This window comes from Meriones unguiculatus, chromosome 5, assembly GCF_030254825.1.
Source record: "Meriones unguiculatus strain TT.TT164.6M chromosome 5, Bangor_MerUng_6.1, whole genome shotgun sequence".
Taxonomy (NCBI): Eukaryota; Metazoa; Chordata; class Mammalia; order Rodentia; family Muridae; genus Meriones; species Meriones unguiculatus.
This window is the reverse complement of record NC_083353.1, coordinates 103,976,966-104,001,546: the sequence shown is the minus strand read 5'-3', so window position 1 is coordinate 104,001,546 and position 24,581 is coordinate 103,976,966. Positions and strand designations below refer to the sequence as shown.

Sequence of the window (24,581 nt, the reverse complement as noted above, 5' to 3'; positions counted from 1 at the left end):
GTGAAGTTGGATACTGAAATAATTGAGTATAACATTTTTTTTGAGTATAACATTTTTTAAGAACAGCTAATACACATATTTAATGAAATCCAACCATGAATGCATGTTAACTAGCCTCTAGTCTACTTCTTAGTCATAATACATTATAACAAGGAGGGAAAATCACCCACAGTGGGAAAAATAAATGAGCAACAACACAAAAAACCCCCAGATTTGCTGAAAGCCATACCCCAAATGTTTAAGCCCATTTTTCCCTGAGGCCACAGTGGAGGTACCACAGAACCTGGGAAAAACACTTTACACAGCTTGAGATCTAGACATACACCTACAGTGTAGTCTGAGTTCCCAGACTCATGAAACTAATAGGTACCATGGGCACCTAGACACCTCTTTTGACTAACACAGACAGTAGATAAAGATCCTGCATACTTACTACCTAAAATTAAGATTGAAGGATGGAATGGCAAAAGAAAGGTAAATGGATCTTAACAGCACTGTTAATATTCTGGCAAGAACAGGGGCTGCCAAGACAGAAGGCTACCACCTACCAGCCCATAGTGACCCTAGGTTTCCGATTTTCTTAGGAATGAAGAAGAAACATCTGAAATGATATTATATTTGAAATGAAAAGGTATAAACAGTGATTTTCATATCAATCACTCCCAACAACCAAACCCCAATCACCTCAAACTGCAGAGGAGTGTTGGAGCGACTAGCAGTAGTAAGAGATGTGATTGGTGAGAACATGAGGCTGTATCCATTTCGACACTCCTCTTCTCCTGGGTGAGTCTGGCCAGGTGTGGTCAGCTGGGGACTCTTTGAGCCTGAGCTGGGAGGGGGTGGTGTAACTGGAGACAGAGGCCGAAGCAACTTGGTGATATTCTGCTCCATCAGATAGCGAGACTTCCATTTCTTTAATGGGCTCAGTAAGTCTGTGAAACACAAAGCTTGGATGAGAGCTGAATCATATCTTACTGGAAGGCTAGGTAGCAAAGGCACCTCTATCCTGAAATGAATCCTAATTCTTCTTATGGCTCATCCCAGTACATAATCTCCTCTAATCAAAACCAAACCAAAGCCCAACTCGCCCTCCCCTTTTTCTGAGAGACAGGGTTTTGCTCTGTAGCCCTGGCTATATGTGACTTGCTCTGTAGACAAGACTGGTCTTGAACTCATAGAGATCCACCTGTTTCTACCTCCTGAGTGCAGGGATTAAAGGCATATGCTACCACCACCTAGATACCTAAACATAGTTCTCATCATTACAATGAAAATAACTTCTGAGGCATTCTGTGTCCCAGAGAAATGCCATATGAATATGGACAATTTTAATCATCAAAGGCAAGGGGATTTCTTTTCTTTTCTTTTTTTTTTTCCTGGAGCAAAATATAGGTTATATTCCACTGAGTTTTAGAGAATCTTAAACTTGTGTTATATTGTAAAACCACTTTCTACTTAACTTCTATACTATCACCTGCTGAACTGGCATACCTACATTCATCTATGTATTCTCTGAGCAGCTCTTCTGAAAAACTTTTCTGAGTAGGAGACACACATAATCTTGGATCCTTATCTAGCTCCTAGTGTTCAACACTTGAATACTAGGAGCTAGAAAAAAATGGTTTCTGTACAAAATACTTCTCAGCTATTAAAAAAACAAACAAACAAACAAACAAACAAACTCCTGATTATACTAACTGTATCCTTAGGTCCATTTAAAAAAGCAATTTATCATACTTCAGTGACTATGTTCTGTGTTATATATACTGCAGCTACTTGATTTTTTTTTTTTTAGACAGGTTTCTCTGTGTAACAGTCCTAGATACCTTGGAACTTGCTCTGCACAACAGGCTGGCCTCGAACTCACAGAGATCTGCCTGCCTCTGCCTCCCAATGCAGGGATTAAAGGTGTGTGCCACCCTGGAAGGTGTGATTACTTATTCTTAAGAGGACATTCAGGACAAAATATATCTCAGATGACAAATATACATTTATTCACTTACAGTTAAAAAGATCATTTATTTACTTAGTATGTACTACATGAAAAGCTAGTGTGTAAGGGCCATTATACATTGCTTTCAAAGAGCTCAGAGAAAATATGTAAAATATGTTTAACACAAATTTCTGATTGGTATGACCAAGCTTGACTATAACACTACAAGTTTTGAGGCAGAGACAAGATTGACTCAAATTTTAGGCCAGCCTAACACACATATCAAGTTCTAGGCTAGCCTACGATATAGTGAGGCCCGGCCTAAAAAAATAATTAGTGGTTCAAGAAGTTACAAAAAAAAGCGACTTTGAGATGATTTGACAAGTAAAGGTGCTTGCTGTTCAATCCTTGGAGCCTATATGAAGGTAGAAGGAGAGAACCAACTCCCAAAAGTTATCTTCTGAACTTCACATAGTATGGCCCCTCGGTTATGATGATAAATACACAAACATCCTTCAAAATAGGTAAAGTCAGATAAAGGGTTAAAGGACTATAGCCCCAGCTATTCAGGTGGCTGAGGTAGAAGGGCTGCTCTAGCCCATGAGTTGAGTCTGGGCCTGAACAATACTATGAATCCCATTTCTCAGAAAATAAAATAAAAGAACATCATTATTTAGGCACACATTGTATGGTGTGCTTGATATGAAAACTTAAATCTAGCATTATTGTTATTATCATCACCCTGTATTGAAGATGAAGACTCTGATGTGTCCCCTGCCCCATATGGTGCTGGAGATCAAACTTGGGGCCTTATAAACCCTCGACAGGAACTTTTGCCAACAGAGCTTTCATTTCTAGTCATCCAGTCTATACTCACAATAAAAGCATGTTAAATTGTAGCCCCATGGCTTGGTAGAAACAATGACAATCATATCAAGCCTTCAAGACAAAGTTTGGATCATAATCAGGGTGTACTTAGGAAGATTCCTCTGGTGATAATGTTCAGTATATAACTAGACCTGCAAAACTACTGGAGTAATAGAGCAGCCAATATACCTGCTACACGAACTAATGAACATGATATCAACCAACAAACGCAATGACTGCCCGAATTCATAGGACAGGTCTTTGCCATTTGTTTTCCTATTGTTTTTTGGATACAGTTGTCAAAAAAGTGTACATGTACACACACACACACACACACACACTCATACTCATTTTAAAAACCTTGCCTTAAACTTTCCAAGATCATGAAAAAACAACAAAAACAAACAAAACCGTTCATGCATTTAAACTCACACACGAGTTTCTGCTAGTGAATAAAATTTTCTTAAGTCTCTTTCTTTGGGGGTAGTATGGGGTTTGTTTTGAAATAGGGTCTTACTATTGTGAACTGGGCTGACCTTGATGTGGCTGGCATCTTTCGCCTGTCTTTGCCTTCAAAAACCTGGGATACGGGCATGCTGAGCTTGCTATGCCACGAACACTAAAAAGTTTCCTTTATTGCAACTATAAATGTACTCCAAAAACAAAAACTATCCTCCACTTGTTCTGTACTCCTTTTGTTATTTATAGGGCTTTCTGTGTCTTTTTCTACTTTTATTTATTTATATATATATTTAAAATAAAAGAATGACTATGGAAGCCAGGTGGTGGTGCCAGCCTGGTCTACACAGAGAAACCCTGTCTTGAAAAACAAACAAAAAGAATGACTATGGGGTTGGGCGATGTGCACACTTGAGAATATAAGTGTGAGTCTCATACATATGAAAAGCCAGCTATAGCTGCACTGCTGCCTATACCCCAGTGCTGGGGTGGGAGCAGACCAGATGGCTGGAGCTTGCTGTGCCAGGCTAACTGGAGGTTCAGTGAGACAATCTTTCAAAAGCAGCAGTGTAAAGAGCAATAGAGCAAGACACCTGACTGCGTCCTCTGATCTTCATGCATGTACATCTATACATTTACTTATGCTTACTACTGCTGTATTTACTCTTCTGTGAATGTAAATTCTGTGAATCTGCTAATGTTCAGCTTAAATAGTGCCAGTATGCTGGTCTTTCTTCTTTGAATTCTATAAATAAAGATGTTGACTGTCAAAAATGTTACAAATGTACTTTTTGTTTGCTTTTAAAACTTGGGGCTGGAGAGATGGCAGTAGTTAAGAGCATGTCTACTTGCAAAGGAACCAGGTTCAGTTGCCAGCTCTCACAAGAGAGCTCATAGCCATCTATAACTCCAGTTTCAGAGAATCTAAAGCCCTCTTCTGAACTCCATGGGCATGAGGACCATATGTGGTAAACATACATATGCATAAACAAAACACTCATACAAAAATAAATCTAATTTTTTTTCTTTATTGGCTTTGTTACAATGCTTTTTTAGTCAAATGTATCTAATTATGTCTTTGTAATTCTATTTATGAACTATGAAAATACTATCCATTTGCTCTATCACCTACCTTTAGGTTTAAATCTTTTGTTTTGTTTCCTGGTTTTGGATTTCTCTGTATAGCGTTTAGGTTTAACTTTTAATTTCTATTTAGTTTTAAAAAATATTTTATTTCATGTCCATGTGTGTATGTGTACGGGTTGGATGCATGCTATGTATGTTATGTCATAGATTCGGAAGTCAAAAAGAACTTGGAAAGTTGATGCTCTCTCCTTTACCATGTGGGTCTCAAGAACTGAGCCCGGGTTGTCAGGCTTGTATTTTCTTTGGTCTCACAGGCTGGTCTGTAATTCATAGATTTATGTGTGTGTTTGAGACAGGGTCTCTCACTGTGGCCCAGCATGTAGTCTAGGCTGGGATAGTACCTGTTGGCAATTCTCCTGCCAGTCTCCCACATATTGGGATTGTAGTATGTACAAAGAACCATTATCAGTTTGTTTTGAGGGTTAAACTGAGGGACACCCACAATACTGAGTAAGCACGCTCCCACTGAGCTATATATCCCTATCTTAATTTATGCTTAAGAAAAAGAAACGTGTGTGTGGCCGCATTTGTAAAGGCCCTATGTGGAGTCAGAAGCTAACTCTTGGGAGTTAGTGCTCTCCTTTTACCCTGCGGAAGTAGGACCTCTATTATACAGCATACTCCAGGTTAGCTGGCCTAGTCCCTTCTGGCCCTTTTACTTGTCTCCACAATCTCATTTGCAACAGTAGTGTTGGAATTATAAGCGTACGTCACTGCATCCTGCCTTTTACATGGTTCTGGAATCTGAATCTAGGTCCTCAGGCTTGACCAGCAGGCACTTTTATGCACTGAGCCACTCACTAACCCCCTAAATCATACTTAAAGAAAGCATTCTTGTTTACAAAAGTACTTATAATTAAGTTAGGGGCAGTGATTCCTACTCCACCTTTTTCCTTCTTTGAAAATCATCTGTAATTGAAAAACTATCGTCTTCTTTCACTGAATTAAAAAAAAAATCGTGTTTTCCATTACACTATTATTTTACATCTTTTTGTCCTTGTATATTTTGGCCATGTATTTTACAACTGAAGTACAATGCCCCCCCCCCAGCTTATTCCTATTGATTAAAAAAAAAAATAAAACAGTGCTTTTTCTAAAAATTATTCTATTTCTGTACAATCATACTGAATTGATATTAACATGTATTTTTTTGAGACGGGGTCTTGTAGAGTTGAACAGGTCGGCCTCAAACTGAGGATTTTCCTTTCTCAGCCTCTCCAGTGGGATTTTTACGCATATACCACACTGAGCAATACTCAGAATTTGTTTTAAACAAACAAACAAAAAACAAAAAACTGACTAGAAATGTTCTAGCTACTCAACTCTAGTTCGTCAAATTTCTTTGGAAAACCCTAGCTTAATTTTTTCCCCCTCCAAGGCAGGGTTTCTGTGTGTAGCCTTGGCTGTCCTGGACTCACTTTGTAGACCAGGTTCGCCTGTGCCTCCCCTGAGTGCTGGGATCACAAATGTGCAGCCCCGCAGCCAATAGGTTAATATTCTTATCAATGAAATATAATAATAGACATCCAAGTGTATATTGCAAGAAAAAAATGTTTTTACAATTTTTTCTTTGCAGCCCTGGGTGTTCTGGAACTTGCTCTGTATACTAACCCAGAGATCTGCCTGCCTGTGCTCTGAATGCTGTGATTAAAGGCATATACTACCATGCCTAGCTTGATAGCCCATTTTAAAGTTTAGTTTTCATAATAAATACATCTAGAAAGAGTTTTCAGATAAATTCATTAGAAAATTATAAATGTGTTTTATTATCCAATGAGTGGCTGTATTACATTGCTTTCTCCATTTCAAATGTTAAAAAAAAATATAAAGTCAAGTTTATACTTCTAAGAGAATTGGTCTTATACATTATCCTTTAATTCTCTTACAGAGTCAAGAAGATGAGAAAAACCTAATCCACAAATGATGCTATGCTTATTTTGTGGTCTTAGATCAATTTAATAAAACCAAGCAAAGGTAAACTATTTTAAAAATTGTGGTATCAAGAGATCAAACCAAGGGTTTTTCTCATGATAGGCAAGTACTATCACTGAGCAACAACCTCAAAACAAAAATAAAAACGAAAAGGGTCCATGAGATGGCTCTGAAGGCCAAAGTTGCTGCTAAAGCTGACTAGCTAAGTTAATCCTTAAGATCTACAGGAAGAAGGAAAGAACTGACTGATGCAAGTTATTCTCTGAATCTTACATGGGTGGTTAAGTGTGTCAGTGTACATGTGTGCCTAAACATTTGGTTGTCTACATCTTTGTATATAACTAGAACTAGTGAGTTTAGGATTACAAATATTCTCAAAGCACATGATGAATCTGAATAGACTATTAGTTGAAATACTATTCTATCATTTTTTTTACTGAGAACACTTTTCTTAGTATGTTAACTCAAGAACAGTATGAGCACAGAAACAAGAGCCAATACTACTTGAATTAAAGTACTATTTTTGTGATGGAACATGCCTCCACCTAGCACTCTAGAAACTGAGGCAGAAAGATGGCAAGACAGGACAACATAGTGCAAACCTTGTCTCAAAAATATAAACTCAAACAATCAAAACCAATCAACCAACCTATCAAAACAAAAGGAGCCCAAAAATAATATGGGAAAAATATTGGCACTTAGAATTTGCATTGGCAAAGGATCCAATTACTTTACAATATCGAAAAAAGTTGAAAATTCTAAGGCAATTTACCATGTCCCTATTTCACAGCTATGATAATAGTCTTGTACATGTGCTATAATAATTTGCCACTAATGTCACAGGGAAGCTAACTGCATTTTCAGAGAAGTATTAACTACCTTTCCAAGTTTTATTTTAAAAACTTTAGATTAACTTAGAATCAAAAATTTAAAAGAAGGCTCTATGTAAATCATAGGCGTAAAAAGAATATGGATGCATAGTATTTATTCTTTCTATTATTAAATACGAAATTTCCTTTATGCTCAAACTTGCAAAGTACTTCTCAGTAATGGTTTGCATCCCACATCCAAGTATATTCCCAGTAGTTTCCTAGCTTTGTTAAATTTGGGCATGTAAAACCTGTATTCACTCACTTTCTTAAGCACCTAAGTGATATTTATTCTACTTCTAAGCAAGGATTTTATTCAACTGTCAGCAGTTCTGAAATTTTCAGTTATTAAGGTATCCCTAAGGATACATACATGCTGTTTACAAACACAGCATCTCTTCCCTATATTAATGGTAATACCTTTTATTCTTGTACAATTTTAGCTTTAAGCATCCTTTTGACTTTTGCTTTTGAGATAGCCTTACCATACAGCCCACAAGTCTTGATTACTGGGATTACACATTAAGCACAACCAGAAAGAAGAATTTATCTTTTTTTATTAAATTTTTATTTTTTAATATTAGTTTATTCACTTTGTATCCCAACTGTAGCCCCCTCCCAATCTCACTCTCCTTCCCTTATCTCCTCCCATGCCCCTCCCCAAGTCCACTGATAGGAGGTCCTCCTCCCCTTCCATCTGACCCTAGCCTATCAGGTCTCGTCAGGACTGGCTGCATTATTCTCAGTATCCAAGTAGGTTCTGTAGTAAGGGGAACAGGGATTGTCTCTGACATGAATTTATCATCTTTAATCTAGGTAGTACATAGTAGACAAGAAAAGAGTATTCTATGTGGAATAACAGCAGTATTATCTATGGTGGGTCTGACACTGAACAGCAAGCACTGCTATTTTCACTGTACAGATGAAGTTCAGAGACATTTATTAACATCACATTTAGGGGTAGAGAAGTGAAGATCTGTTTGATTTTTTACTACTGCATCAACATTTCTCCAGACTTTCTTCAACTTTCCTTAGCATTCTTATCAACAAAACTAAAAATAAATCCACATGATTCATACTAAATTTTAGTGATGACTCCTGACTGATTTATGTAATGCTTTTCTTCTGTTTACACTGATGCTTAAAAGCAAGGTGTGTTCTGAGAACGTTTCTTGCTACTCGATAGGATGGTAGAAATGTAATGATGACTAAGTGCTAATTCTGTTCCACTGAGGGTATGTAGTAACAAAGACAATTCCTCTTTAAGTGTGTGATAGCCAGGACATGAACTGCTATGTAGTCTCTGTTTTCCAAAATTAACTATATACTTATGTAACATAACCATCACATAAAGGGAGGCACGTATTATAGTCTAATCCAGCTACTCTTCTAATCCAGCTATTCCTTCTAAAAGCAGTAAGTTGACACAATTGATGGAAATATGACTCAACATTTTTACTAAACTAAACCCAAACTTCAGTCTAATTAGATGAACAGATTAAAATCTAAATGAAAGTAGAATTTTAATACAAAGCACTTACTAGTAACATTCTTTTAAATTCAACTTTGTAACTACTCAGTACATCAACAAATAGTGGTTTAAAAATTACCCATAAAAACATATAACTTCCCATCCCCAAATAAAGTATTACTCTCAAATATTATGGTTTAATAACTAATTTGTTTTGGTAATTATTTTTTGTTTTCTTTTGAGATAGGGTCTTGCTATGTACCCTAGGCTGGCCTTGAAGTTGAAGCAATCATGTCTTATTTTGTTTCTCAAGTGCTGGGATTTTAAGTATCACCATTCCTGGCTATGGTATGTTTTGATTACTCAATATTCAGAAAACTAATTTGAATTTGAGTACTGGGGAGGATGAGTTTGATAACAGCCTAGATTAAACAAAGAAACTTTTTCTAATAACTAAACAAACAGGCTATCCTAAGTCAATGTACCAATGCTTTCAGGTAGAAGACTACAATATAACAGTGTGAAAGACAAAAAATAAGATTTTTTTTCATATCCATTTGGCTCAAATCCTTATAATTTTAAGTCATGTTATCTCAGGAATTTTATAGTTCTTGGGGTAAGTCCTTTTGAAAAAAAAAAAAAAATCAATAATGAATCCTCATTGATTTCATTATTTCCTGCCCCTTTAGTCAGGTCCCACCCAACAAGCCACTTAACATTTCCATTTTGTCCACCACCCTCTGAACATTTAATGTTCCACCACTTTCTACTGTCTCCCCTTATAAATACAAACAAAAATTTCCTAAACTTACTACTTTAAACGTATCTAACCTTTTTTATAACCATTTCTGCTGTTATCTGTATACTGTCTAGTTCCTTCTTTGTCGTCCTGGGAAAACTGATCCCTGACTCGAGATCTTTCTCTTCCTCTGTAAAGACAGATGTAAATTAACTATTTAGAGAACACACTAATTCTTTTTATAGCAGAGTACCAACACTGAAAATTTTATTGTGAACCTCAAATGATGACTGTTCATGTCAAATTTAGAAAAGGATCAGATACATACCTGCATTGTCTTTACAGATACTAGAAGAATTACTATTCTCATTACTTTGGTATAGTTGCTGTGTTCTAGTCTCTTGGGGCACAGATGATGTCTGAGTCATCCCTTCTTCCAAGGCTTGCTTTATCCAGCGCTAAATGGGGGGAAAACCCAGAGAATTTTCAATAACCATTTAAAACTATTTAGGACACCTATCTGCAGTGCACTAACCAAATCGTTACATACTAACTGGTAAAAAATTCAATACAAATACATTCACACAGTTTCATAGTCAAGTGGTTCTGGACAGGGTCCTGCCTGTGCAACCAAGTCTGGCTTCTACTGCTTTTTCCTTTCTCTTCAATGAAGATTAGTTTTGAAATATCTCATGTAATCTAGGCTGTCTTCAAACCTGCGTCATAGTTAAAAACAGCATTAAAATTATAATCCTGCTCTGCCTTCCAAACAAGGATTATCAGGTTACTGTAGGGTTAAGGACTGAACCAAGGGAGGCACTCTACCATAAAAATAAGTTACATTCCTAGCTCCCTCAGCCAAGTCAGTTTTTTTTCTACTATGCAATACTCAAACAGCTTGAATTATATACAATGTGATCTTATCAACCAATTAAAAAATAGTAAACATTCAACATTGCACACTGCTTTGGATAACATAACTGTTAAAGATAGGTTGACTCTATTAAAGATGTAAGTCTTTACTGATAACCTGTACATGAGCTTCTTTTCGCTTGTCAAGTAGTTTGGATAAATTATAACCAAGTAATGCAAATCACTGGGCAGGGGAGGGAGAAACAAAGAGAGGGAAGTTCTGAAGAAATCAAAAGTAGAAAAGGTTAACAAAGAACCCCCTAGTTAACTTTTTTTTTTTTAGTAACAAATATGCAATCTGGACGGATGGCAAATAAAAAAATTAAAAGTCAGAAGAAAACATGCAAGATTTGATTAGGTATCCCATGGAAAAATAATTTTATTATCTATAATTCTGTGCTTCTAAGATACAGAGTTGTTAAGTCGTCCCTCACTCTGCAGCTCTGCTGCCCTGATATAAATCTGAGGCAATTTTGATAAACATCAATTTCAGCCAGACTGTCTCCAAATAGAAAAAAGTGAACTACTATGATTTTATACCTTTAGAGAACACATACAATGGATAAATAAATATTTTCTTCCAAGATCTGTGGCCACTGGATACTTAGAACCTAAGAAAACCCAGGGAAATTTTACTATGAAAAATCTTCTATCATGAAAAGATTTTGTTGTTTACTAAACTGAAGAAAAAAGTAAACTGAGGTAAGATGGGTATATTAAAAAAAAAAAAAAAAGATAGCCAGGGTCACTTAGATCACATTATTATTCTAGGATAAGACAAGATGTTTGAAGAAAAGCCCTCTCACATATAGTATCCCAACACACAAGCTATCAGAAGCACAGACCCTTAGCATGTACAGGAGACCTCCTGAGGTCATCTTGGTTCTAAAGGTCTTTTTCAGAGATGGGGAAAATTGGCCTGGGACGATAAATAAAAAAATCTTTTGTAATGAATATATAAAATTTTAATTTATATTATATACAAGTTATTTTAAATTTATTTTTCTGTTCAGAGAAGACAGGAATTCAATTTCGGTATTTCCTCAAAAGAAAAAAAAAGATTATTAAAAGTATTTTCAGTGTCAGGAAGCCATATAAAAGTTTACATTCTAGATCTTAGGACTAAAAAAAAAAAGGTACTTGTTTGTCTTAACAATTTCAATCACCCTATGGATAAAAGATTACTTTTAAATTCCTGTTCTGTCCACCTATGAAATTTTTTAGACTAACTAAAGCCTGAAAAAAATTTTTATTTTCTATGAACTATAGTGAAGTAAAAAGTTTTTTAGGATGCCCAAAGATGAGTAAGTTATTTTTGAAAAAGAAAAGAGCAATGAAGTAACTAAGTTTTGGGATATAAATACCTAGTTGAAATCTGTTCTCAATTACTGGAGATGCCTTACCTTGGGCGAATTTTAGAACCCACTACTGGTTTTGAGACAAAACTACTAGATTTATGAACTGTAGCCAATGAGCTCAATATGCAAAGAAACCTTGTGGCATACCACTGGAAACACTCTAAACTTTTAATTTCTTTCTTCAGTGTGATTCAAATGACTCTGGATATCTTTCACTTATTTCTGTTTACTTCCCCCACCTAATTTTTAACAATATGTTTATGTTTAAAGGAATAGATTAACAATCTTTCAAGGGTATACAATAAAACAACAATGCAATGGGCTGGAAAGATGGTTCAGTGGTTAAGAGCACTGGCTGTTCTTCCACAGGATTCAGGTTTAGTTCCTACCACCCAGTTCCAGGGGATCTGACAACCTCACACACACAGATAGACAGCGACAAAACAGCAATACACAGAAAAATTAATAAAAATTAAAATACATTTATTAAAACAACAACAATGTAAAATATAGTCATTTTTTAAGCAATCTTGAAGACCAAAGGTCCTTTACATATGTTCACATGACTACACAAAACAAAGAGGGACACTACCTGAAGGCTTACACGTTTATTATTATAAAAAAAAAAAAAAACAAAAAAGACATAACTTTGTATATTTTTTGGGAACTGTACTGAACTGAATTTAGATACTCCTTGGATATTAATAAATGTTCTTACAAATGAATAATCTAGCCACAAACACATATTCACATATGGAAACACATCCTGCTTTTAACATATTAAGCTTATCACCTTTAATGATATACAAAACAGTGGATCTATATGTAAGAATATAGATTGTTCTTTATGTTCAAGAGATAGCTCAGTAGTTTAGTTGCACTTGCAGAGGACCTAGGTTTGGTTTTTAACACCCATATAGAGGCTTACAACCACCTGAAACTCAAATTCAAGGCTGCTGGCCTTCCATTACAGCAGGCATGCATGTGGTGGGTTCACTTACATAAATGGAGGGAAAACACTCATACACAAGAAAAGTCAACTTAGATCTCTAGCTTAAAAAATATACAGTTTAGTTTACCCTACCCAGAAAAAGCTGTGCTGTATAATATAACCTGGATTTTTTTTTTTTCGAGAAATAGTAAAGCAGCGATTTAAGCTGAATTCCAATGCAAACAGGGTTTTAGGAAGAAAGGAGGGTAAGATGGTCTTATGAGGCTGGCCTTATATTTCTGATTCTTCAGCCTTCACCTATCCCAAGTACTAGGAGGACAAATCTGCACCACTGCCAGTTTATTCACCAACTTTGTGAATGCTATGTAAACACTATTCCAACTGAGCCATCACCGGCTATAGTAAATAGTTTATAGACAGCGAGTGATAGAGAACTAGCAATACAGCTTGGCAAAGTGCTTGTCTGACATGTGGAAGAACCATGGTTAGAGACCTAGCCCTGCTTGAGAAAAAAGGTGGAGAGGAACAAAGGATGGGGATGTTCACAGATTCTTGGAGAATTGAATATGGAGTTCAGTTAAATTTAATTTCTTTTTATCTGTTGCCAAAGGAGATACTATAGATAAAAATGCTAAACTAAGTCAAGTGTTATGGTTCATGACTTTAACCCCAGCCCTCAAGAGGCAGAGGCAGACAGATCTTCATGAGTTTGAGGTTGTTCTCTTCTACATAGAGTTCCAGGCCAGCCAAGATTATTTTGAGACTATCTTTAAAACTAAGTAAGTAAATAGATAAATCAATGATCAAAATACAAAACCTGGCCAGATAAAAGGAGTTCAGAAGCAATTGGTAAGTGGGCAATGAGCAAATGCCTGATGACCTGAATTTGATAAAAAGGTGGGAGACAATGGACTCCAGAGTTATCCACTGACATCCCCATGAGAACCATCTCCCCACATACAGAGTAATAAAACAACAAAAACAATAGCTCAAATGAATTTTCCAATGAATATAAGTCAAGGTTTTAAACATTTTTTTTTGTTGTTAGTTTGTTCACTTAGGTCTCTGCTACTTGGAAAATCAAGACAGGAAAAAAGATTGCAATCTTGCATTGTAATTATGAAGAAGGCATTTGAAAAGTTAGTCTATATATGTACAACAATTTTATTTAATCTCTATTATCAATCTTTCCTATAAAAAATAGATTAATTTTAATTTATCTATGAGTGTTTTGCCTAAATGTATGTGTGTGTGTGTTTGGAGCATGTAGGTCAGAAGAGGGCGTCAAATCTCCTGGAACCAGACAGTTGTGAACCACCATGTGGATGCTAGGACCCAAACCCAGGTCTTCTGCAAGAGCAACAAGTACTCTTAACTGATGAGCCACCTCTCCAAAGCCTCCAACCAACTCTTAAACACCAGAATAGATTTTACTACCTGACTTGATAAAAATGCTTAAAATATATATATATATTTGCATCCTAATTTTCTTTTATAAATGTTGCTTTTCTAGCATCTATTAACTAAATAATAACAGGTCTCATTACTTTTCCATATACCTTTTGACCATAGTCATACCTTTTTCATTCTCTTTCTTATTTCCCTCCCACTCCCACTAAATCTTCTGTTATATAACCAACTTGATTTCTACTCTTATTTATTTTTAAACTTAGTAAGCAGAGTTTCAATTAGGGTTGTTTACAGAAGCACCTTACTAATGCCTACCTATTACCACTGAAGAATATTTACCCCCCTTAATAAACTGAGTATGCATAAAAAGTTAAGATTATACTGTTATTTAAAAAAAATTAAATTAAAAAACATCATCACCGTGTGTAGAACTGCAGATTTCATGCCTGTGTAGATGTTAAAAGACAACTGTATGAAATAGGTATTCTCCCTCCAGTTTTACATGTGTTCTTGAAATTTAAGTTAGATAGCTAGGCTTGTGTGACAAATGTTTGCCAAGGAGCCATCACATCAGATTCCTGCCATTAATTTTGATGAAGAATTAAGCAATGTTAACTTTGTAGCACAGTGGGTCTCAGTTTTGCCATTCTAGACTTAGGAGTTCTATCACTTACTATAGCCAGTATTTACATGCTTTGTTTTTTGAGATGAGATTTTGCTATGTAGCCCAGGCTGGCTACCTTTGTCTCAGCGTCCTGAATGATGGAACAACACTATACATGGAACATGTACTGGTAATAGTGTTTTTGTACAACAAACCCATTTTCCTTTTCAGATAAACTCATCAAGACCCAAGACAAGCTAGTCAATCTAAGTGACTTGGTATAAGTTAATTCCCTAGAGACCCAACTCTCCTTCATTACCCAGATAAAATGCTTATAGTGAGCAGATTGCCTGTGCTCTCTCAGTCAGTAATTTGAACAACTTCCAGGTAAGACCATACTGGATAGTCACAAGTCTGAGCACCAAAAATCGAATACAGTACATGTTTGAATTTGACCATAGTGCTCCTGAAGTGTCTAGGTCCAAGATTAACAAAACAATATAACCTCATAAAGTTATCTAGAGATTCTTGAGTATCTAGACAGTTCTGTAAAATATGGCACATCTATATGTATCCTACAAGTGAACACACTTTCATTCATGGTCAGGTACACACACACACACACACACGTGCGTGCACACACGGGCAGAGAGACATACCTTCTTACACGAGCTGAATGTGCCATCAGGCAGAAGGGGCCTTCGACGCCTCTCAGGCATAAAGGGTGAGCCAAAGCGGATGTAGTGTTTAGGGGTGGTACAAATTAATGGGGAATGAATAAGACCCGGTAGCATGTTCAGGGTTGTTGCCAATACAGTTGGGTCAGTGGTGATACGTAAAGGACACTCAACAGGGCATTCTTGCTTCTCTGCCTTGTCATTCAACCATTCTGTAACTAGATACTAAAGGTTAAAAAAAAAATCATTAGTTAAATTCTGTATACATAACTGAAGCATACATGCCAGAAGCAGTAGTGTATGGTGTATGTAGTCCATGACAACGAACCTCATCCAAACACTAGAACAGATGCAGTAACTAGAGTGAGGATGAACTGAGCATTCAGACTAGCTTTCCTTTACCTCCTCCATGCTCAAAGAAGGAATACTTTCAGTTATTAGTGATTTGAGTTCTGTCTAAAATCAAACGAACAACAAGTAAGTGGGATAGTTTCAATTTTCACCATAAACAATTTTGATGGAGAATGTTCAATCTAATTATTCTAAGATTCCTTCTTTTCTGGGGGATCACAGCCCTCCTGTTTTGCTCTGACACTCCTTACCATACTAAACTTATATTGTCACTTACCTTTTTGGTTTTGGGGTATTTAGATGTAGCACGGTTGACGTGGGATCCAGTAACTGATACTACAGTTGGGTCAGATCCTGTTAACTGTCTGTTCTCTCCGGAACTGTCTGTATTTCCAGCTTCAGGAGGAGTTACTGAGCTGCTACTTCCTCCTTCGTCCAAGGCAGCTTGCTGTGATAGTTCTGCCTGTTGTGCATTGGCCTGCTTCTGGCGTTTTAGTCTTTGGGCTGAACTGGTCCGGTACCGAGAAATGCGACTCTTCGGTCGGGGTCTAGAAGGCTTAGCAGGAGGTGGTTTGGGGATCGGTTTTTCTGTAGCCACATCCTGTAACAATATCAAGGACAAATGTTTACTAGAAATTTCTCTTCTCTTCTGCAAACAGGATCTCCATGGTGGCCTCTACCTTACAATCCTCTTGGCCTTAGCTTCCCAAGTGCTGAGATTAGACAAGGCCAACTCTCACCCAGCACCAGAAATTTTTTACCCGTTTCTTATTTAATTTTTTTCTCTATTTAAAGTATTCTAAATGATAATGTAAAAATATGTAAATGATAGTAAAGTAAAGATTTGTTGTCATTTTAAATATAAGGGGGCTGGAAAGATGAATCACCAAATAATAGCACTTGGTGCTCTTGCAACAAAGACTTAATTCAGTTCCTAGCACCCACATAGCAGCTCACAATTCCTCTAACTAGAGTTCTAGGGACCCCAGTGTCATCTTCTGGCTTCTGTTGAGTACCAGATACATACATGGTACACAAACACATATATATGTAACCATTCACACATAAAAATAAAAAAAAAATCTGAACTGAGTATAATGTCTCATATCTTTAACCTCAGCACTCATGAGGCAGAGGCAGGCAGATCCTTATTAATTTAAGGCCAGTCTGGTCTACATAGCAAGTTTCAGGCCAGCCAGAGCTATATTGGAAGATCATGTCAAATTTTTTTACAAATGTAATTTTTTTTTTTAAAGATTTATTTATTTATTATGTATACAGTGTTCTGCCTGCATGTACACCTGCATGCCAGAAGAGGGCACCAAATCTCATTGTAGATGGTTGTGAGCCACCATGTGGTTGCTGGGGATTGAACTCAGGACCTCTGGAAGAGCAGCCAGTGCTCTTAACCTCTGAGCCATCTCTCCAGCCCCCTACAAATGTAATTTTTAAGTGCAAAATTTTATAGACCTGTCACCTAAAGAGACCATAGACACACATCTGGCTTAGTTAATTCCATTTTTTTTCTTTTCTTTTTTGGTTTCTTGAGACAAGTTTCTCTGTGTAGTCTTTGGTGTCCTTGAACTCACAATGATCACTTGCCTCTGCTTCCCTGAGTTTTGGGATTAAAGGAATACACCACCATACCTGGCTAAATCTGTTTCTAATAAACACCTATAAAATAAAAATACATCAAAAGTCAGTTAAAGCCAGCTACCTAATATAAAGGTTCTTAGTAGGAAAGACAATTCTTATTTCCTTTTTACACTCAGGTTTTATGTTAAGCCTTAGTCATTGCTAGGTCAGTGAAGAAACTGGCACACTTAGCCAGAGAAGCCCTGGAAGATCAGGTACATAACTGGGCCATAAAGAGAGAAACCCATTATCTGCTTTCTCCCGTTAGGGGTGGAGACTAGGCTAAGTGAGGCCTTCTTCATGTTCAGTATGCATTTTCATACTAAGTCCAAAGCAAATGATTCTACAAACATGTCACTGTGCTTATCTGGAAGACACTCATGTGTGGAGGGGCTATGCCACTCAAATTCTGATTTCAGCTGTTACCCTGCATACCACAAACCAGCTGCTGAGATCAAAAAGGCTTTTACTGATTCTGATATAAAGCAATGTTGAAAATACTAACTTTTACCATTCTAAAAAAGAAAGAGAAAGAAAAAAAAAGAAAGAAAAGAAAACTGACATTAGTAGACACAGGACTTTAAGAGCTTTCACTCTTACCCCAGCGTGGGAAGATCTCCGAGTATTCACACCGGTGCTCTGTGGGGTGCTTGGGATGGCAATACTTGAAACAGGGTTGCTAACTTCAGACTCAGGAGCTGCAGTTTTTGTGTCTTCTCCAGCGGCTATCTCTGAACTGCTGGTGGTAATCTCTATGTCCGAGTTGCTCTGCTCTGTAGGTTGATCCCGTCGTTTCTTTCTCTTCTCTAGATTTTCAAAAGCATGCATGATAGCTTCAACCTTCCTATCTTCCCGAGTCTAGGGAAAAAAATTCGCTTCCAATGAAATTACCACAGAACACAAAAAATTCGCTTCCAACGAAATCAGCCCAGAACACAAAAAAGTTTTTGTTTTGATTTTTTTTTTTTTAAAGAATCTTCAACCAGACACAGGTGTAGCTATTTTAGAAGTTACATTAGTGCAGCTTATTTAAGAAGTTATTTAAGACAGAATATGCATTGCTGAACTTTAGGAAAAAAAAATTTTAAAAAAGAAAAAATTGTTTTAAACATATAGAAATATAGAGAACAGCTGTAAAATAAAGCAAATTCAAGAGTTACATTTTAGAAAAATAGGTGAGATGCTTTAGTACATAAAGCAACCACAACCAATTTCTATCCTATTTTCAGAGCTTAAAACCCAAGGAAATTGTCTTTTTCTAAGCACAAATAAATATAATTAACAAACTTCTTAAATCAATCTGACAGAAAAAGATTTATGGCTTGAATATGGAATATACCCCAAAGGGTTGTGTGCAGTGAAGGCTTGAAACTCTAATGTTAAGTACTAAGAGGAGGTTGAAGAAGGCCCAGGAACTGACACCTACTTGGAGGAAGAGCACCTACTTTGGGAAGGTGTATTTTATCTTTGGCCCCTACTCTCTTCTGTTTCCTGACAGCAAAAAGGTAAGCAGTTTTTCTTTGTAATGGACTCCTGGTATCCTATTTTTGCTTGTTCCCAAAGCAATGAAGCCTGCAGATCTGGACCGAAACCTGTGAAACTTGAGCACACGTAAACTTGGCCTCCTTTAAGCAGTTTTTCTGAGGAACTTCTGTCACAGGTATAAAGGGCTAACAAAGTTGATTCCTCTCCCTATTCTCCCAGTAATTTGAGATCAAACTTAAGACCTTGCATGCTGTACAACTAACTTACTATTAACAACTGTACTTGATTTTGGTCTTTAAATGTTAAAAACACAAAAGAAAACTAATCCAGCAAACGTTGGTCTTCATCAACCAGTTTTGGGGAAAGTAAGCTGTAAGAAGAAAATATCTTAAGGACACTTTCTGATAGTGTTCTTAAGATATATTGTTGTGTACATGCCTACACACAGAAAAATAAAAGCTATAATGAAACTTTCTTTATGGTAAAAATCTTAGAGCTAGAACAAGTGCAGAGACACTCCTGAATGATACTTACTCTCCTGCTATGAGCTGAGTTCTCCTGGTCATCTGTAGCCTCTTCTTTTTCTTCTTCTGGTTTTTCTTCTGGATTGTCAACTTCCTTTAAGACAGAAGCACTATTAGATCAACTGTGAGCAGCATTAACCTGCTTTATTCTGGCATCATTACCTCCCAACTCCTTTCTATGCTCTATGCTGGGAATTAAGCCCAGGTCCTTATGCATGCTAAGCAGGTGGTTTAAGAGTCAAAGGATGCTTTATTTTTGTCTGTATGTTTCTTGAGACAGGGTCTTATTATACAGCCTAAACTAGCCTCAAATTCATGATCATCTGGCCTTAGCTTTACAAATACCAGCATTATATGTGTATATATCACCACACCAGCCCCTGAAAAAAAGGTTTTTGGTATTTTTTTATTTTTCTTTCTTTTTGAATCAGCTCTTGTATTTTTCTTTTTTCTTTTCTTTTGACAAAGTCTGTGTAACTGCCCAGGCTGTCCTGGAATTCGATTTGTAGACCAGGCTGCCCTTGAACTCAGAGATCTACCTGACTCTGTCTCCTGAATGTTGTTATTAAAGGTATATACCACCATGACCTGGCATTATCTTATCGTTCATAATATTATAAAGTGAGAAGAAAATCCATGTTGATGTAAATAGCAGTAACTATTTTTAATACAGTTCTCTAAAACAATACATGAGATCAGACCATCCTAACCTGGCCAGGGAGATTACCTCATGCTCACTGGATACAGTCACTTTTTCTGGAACTTCTTGTGGTGGCGGGTCATGATTCTCTTCTGGGGCCTCAGTTTGCAGCTCCATCTCCAGCTCTTTCCGCCGTGCTTTTCTACGTCTAGTCTCTGCTCCAATGGTGGGAAAGCTAGGAGGAGGTGGGAGTGGCAATTCTGCAGCATTGGGATTTCTTTTCTGTATAGGGCAATTCCGGTTTCCCTTGTGACATGCACAGTCCACTTTGTAATTACTGTGCCAAAGAAACAACCAAAAGCATCTCAGCATTCTTAAAAACAGAGTATCACGGCATATCATCCATTTACTTTATTGAAACAGTAATTGTTAATAATTAATTGATAATGTTATCTTTGAATAACTTAGAATAAGTATGATACTTTCAATAAATATTCTGTTTTTCTGTATATCTCTACTTGTAGTCTATGTACAGAAGTGGAAAGTGAGCAAACCTCCATGTCTTTCCCCCCTAGAGACATGGTCTGCCTGGCCTGGAACTGCCTATGAAGACCAGAGTAACCACAAACTCAGACACATCCACATGCTTCCACCACCCATGTGGTAGGATTATATAGCTTCTATGCAGAAAATACATTAATTATGAAAAGAATAGGCAAAGCAAAAATGGGGGGGATTGAAAAGAAGCTTTTTGAGTTAAAATACCTTTTTTTTTATTTTGGTTTTTTTGAGACACAGTTTCTCTGTGTAGCCTTGGCTGTCCTGGACTCACTTTATAGACCAGGCTGGCTTTGAACTCAGCAATCTGCCTGTCTCTGCCTCCCTGAGTGCTGGGATTGCAGGCATGCGCCACCACACCCAGGTTGAGTTAACATCTTAAGAAGGCCATTCATACTGGTAACAATTCCTGAGGTCTTACCAGTTACTGTATTCATAATCAAATGCAATAGTGACTTCAGCATCCTTGGTGATAGCAGACACAGCATAGATACACAGGTGAATCATCCCATCTGCAATCATGTGTCTCACCTGCATGAAGAATGTTGTCATTAGGTCTGCCTTTAAAACTAAGTTTTCCATAGATGGGAAAAGTATGACACAAATAATTCCTCCTCATTTTGAGTTGTCTGTTATTTTGTTGAACTTTATCATTTCATTTGAAATTATTATACACTAATGAACAACCTATTAGACTTTTTCAAAATAGAAAACTCCAATGATATTATAAATCAGGATAAAATTACTTTATATCTTAAAAGGTATCTGCATTCTGCTAGAGAATTAAAATTCCTTAGCCTGCAAACAAAGCTCTGTTACTCTTATTGTTCCTACAATTAATGAATTTTAGAAATGTCTAGAAATTCTCACAACAGCATTTCTTACAATCTATAAAAGTGAAAACAAATGCCTTAGCCGGACCTAATAAAAACAACTACCATGTGGCCTTTCGCCCCAATCCAACTGATTCTTATTATTTGTTCCGTATTAGCAAATACTATCTTGCCTTTTCTCATTTCTGTCCTCTCTAAAACCTGTTTTTTGTCTTTCTCCATCTCCATAAGGCATCATACCTCTGCTTTTTATCTTTGCATTTAGAGACTATACAACTATTAGCCACAGACCTTTATCTGGGTGAAGTTTTCAGACTGTTTCTTCAGTAAACGTGTCCTTTGGTGGTTCCATTGAAAGGTAAGTTGCTAAAGATAGCTTACCTCTGCATTTGGTGTACATGATCTTCTGATGAACCGAGCATCATTACCGAAAGTACGAGCATCGACACACATCTCTACACCATTGAATTTTGAGTAGAAGAGCACAAAGGGATATGGTCTAGGGATATAATTAAAATTCCTGTAATTCTCAACACAAACAAATAGGCCACCCCACAACTAAAACTCTGATGCATCTGCTGACACAATAAAGAGCAGTCATTTGCAATTCTAAGCTAGCAAACACCACAAACTTGTCTGCTTCTCACTGATGAATAGCACAAAGCAAGGAATGCTGGGCTTGGAAAGAAGTCATCACCACTTTATATTAAACACTAAATGTTTTACACATTTACTTGCCCTTTTCTACCAATAACGACAGGCATGAGCTTATCTGAATCATTAGCATTTCCTCAGAAGCAGCCGATCAAGTAGAATGGTTTTCATAGTAACACTGACTGGTCAGCCAGAAACATGCAAGACCTCAGGTGCTCAGTGAATGATGTTCTTACTTTTTGAAGAAATGCCCATTGACCTCAAATTGTTGTCGTAACATGACTTTCCCACGATATTCTATTATAAGAGTATCTAAAGCCAAATCTCTTGCTGCCCTCAGAATTTTCCGGTGCTTTTGAACACGAGTGACTCTTCCCAGCTGTAACTGAATTTAAAACAACAACAACAAAAACCAGAGTGTTAACACTTAAGAATAGCAATGCAGTGTGGGAAGCATTTACAATGTTTCCTAACAGTAGTATGAAAAGGCACCAACATTTTTAGGTTTTATCTTGGAGATAAAATAATTTATTTTGACATAAGCTCAATTTCCCCAGGAAACATGCTCCAACTAGTGATCCCAGAAAAAGCAAGATCAAAGAAAGCTTAACATGTTAGTGGAGCCGTATCTATTTTACAATTTTATGAATTTACAGCTTTCTATAAATCTTTTGTAATTCTTAATTTTTCAAACATATACCTTGACACTTTAGCTACTGTAACCTGATTTTGGTCAGCAGGGAGGTAGTTCATTTGTTATTCTGTAAGGAACAATAATTCCAACCCATTCTTGTTCTTTAGGCATTAAAAGCAAAACAAAACTCAATCTTAGTGCCTTTAATGCTTTAGTTCTTACCTGCATTTGTGAACCAATTACTGTATTATTACAGGCCAGTTCAGTCTTATTGATAGTGTCTAAAATAGCAGGTTTGCCCACAAATTCCTTGTTAGAATGCAGATGTTGTTCAAGGGCATTCTGTACATCTGCACTATACTGATTAGTTAAAGCTTCTTCATACTGATCAGTCCATAGTCTTATCCGATTTTCCCAGCCCTCAGTGGTATTTTCATCTAAATTCTGTGCTTCAGAGGGAGAATTCTGTAGAGAACAAAGATCAAGTGACTTAGTAAGAGACCATTCATGACTATGCGGGCAGGATAAGCAAGACACTTGTTTTCACTTGGCAGTTGGTGTGGGGTAAGAGCAATGGACTAAGAATCAGGGGATTTGGCTTCTATTACCAATAAACTGGGCAGTCTTGGACGACTTCCAATGAGAAAATTATCTGCCCACTTTTAAAGTTAGAAATTAATATAGTCAGTATCTTCACCCATTATTGATTTCATAAACATTTTAAGTCATAAAAATCTTTTTCTTATCAAAATTGATAAATTCTTTACAAAAAACTCATCAAAAAGTAAAAGGTTCTTAAGTTATCATAGTGCACAAAATTTCAAAAATACATTAATATTCAGCCATATTAATATAGCACTATAATTACTGTCTTCTTTGTAGTAAGAGAATGACTTTTATTTTTGTGTTACCTATTATTTTCATCAGCAAACTATCTTATCACCCACAGGGAGTGTTAACATTTGGGGGCATTATCAAATATACTTTGAATAATGTACTGTCCTTCTATGTATTTATCGCACAGAATTACTTACCCAAATGTGTTGAAAAAACACTGGTTTACTTTATTGTTTTATTTTTAACATTTATTTTACTGGTGTGCATGTACCACAGAAGACAGCCTGTGGGAGCTAATTCTTTCCTTCCACCACGAAGACCCTGGGGATCACACTCAAGTTGTGAGGCTTGACAGCAAGTGCAAGTACCTGTTCAGCTGTCCTGCTAGCCCAAAACACTGGCTAAGACTTGTGTCTAGTAGAAAAGCTCTCGATTTTAAGACTAAAAGCCCAAATGCTATTTCTTATCTATTCTTATAGCTCCCACTTGAATCTTCAGGAAAAGCCTTATTAATTGTGAGGACAAAAATTCATAAACCAACTTTAATATTATAACTTAATTAAAGTAAAACTCTGACGGTCGTGAAATTCTGGAGTTAGTTACAGTAATTAGCTGATAGCAAAAACCGTTGAGGTCTACAGTTAGCCCCCAAATTCTACACAAGGTCCTTCTTAATAAATTGAATAAAGTGAAATGAGAAGTTAAAATAAATTTAGCTACTTGCAGATCTATCTCATTAAGGAAATAATTCTTATAACATGTTCCAAAACACAGCTTAGGTAAAATGTCACTCAACACCATTGATAACATCAACTGGTGCTCCAAATAAATACAAAGTAATCCTGGTAAGTTTCTCCTAACTCAAGGCATCACTGTTTATGTAATGGTCAACTTAAAGAGATTTAGAGATATGAATACTTAGAAGAACCATCCTAAAACTTAAATTCAAAAGCTCTTAAATCCTCAAGTTTTGGGAGATATGTGAGCTTATTCATGAACAGGTAAAAGAAGATACAATAAAGTACAACCAAACCTTCTTTCCATTAACTTTTTAAAACCAACTAGTTTCTACAACAACAAACAACAACCACCGGCCAGCAT

General features: G+C 36.6%; 1 protein-coding gene across 11 annotated transcripts in view; it reads right to left on the bottom strand.

Moving 5' to 3' along the window:
• Positions 1-24,581, bottom strand: part of Setd5 (SET domain containing 5) — an 80,998-nt gene that overhangs the window by 16,194 nt on the left and 40,223 nt on the right. For all 11 annotated transcript variants that reach the window (XM_060383897.1, XM_060383900.1, XM_060383901.1 and 8 more), the window contains 11 exons: positions 22,866-23,108; positions 22,246-22,394; positions 21,737-21,854; positions 20,944-21,053; positions 20,052-20,301; positions 19,335-19,418; positions 17,916-18,173; positions 15,958-16,281; positions 15,312-15,554; positions 9,745-9,874; positions 685-932 (listed from right to left, as the gene is read on the bottom strand). In XM_060383897.1, the coding sequence (XP_060239880.1) occupies positions 685-932; positions 9,745-9,874; positions 15,312-15,554; positions 15,958-16,281; positions 17,916-18,173; positions 19,335-19,418; positions 20,052-20,301; positions 20,944-21,053; positions 21,737-21,854; positions 22,246-22,394; positions 22,866-23,108 (2,157 nt within the window). The remainder of the gene's footprint in view (positions 1-684; positions 933-9,744; positions 9,875-15,311; positions 15,555-15,957; positions 16,282-17,915; positions 18,174-19,334; positions 19,419-20,051; positions 20,302-20,943; positions 21,054-21,736; positions 21,855-22,245; positions 22,395-22,865; positions 23,109-24,581) is intronic.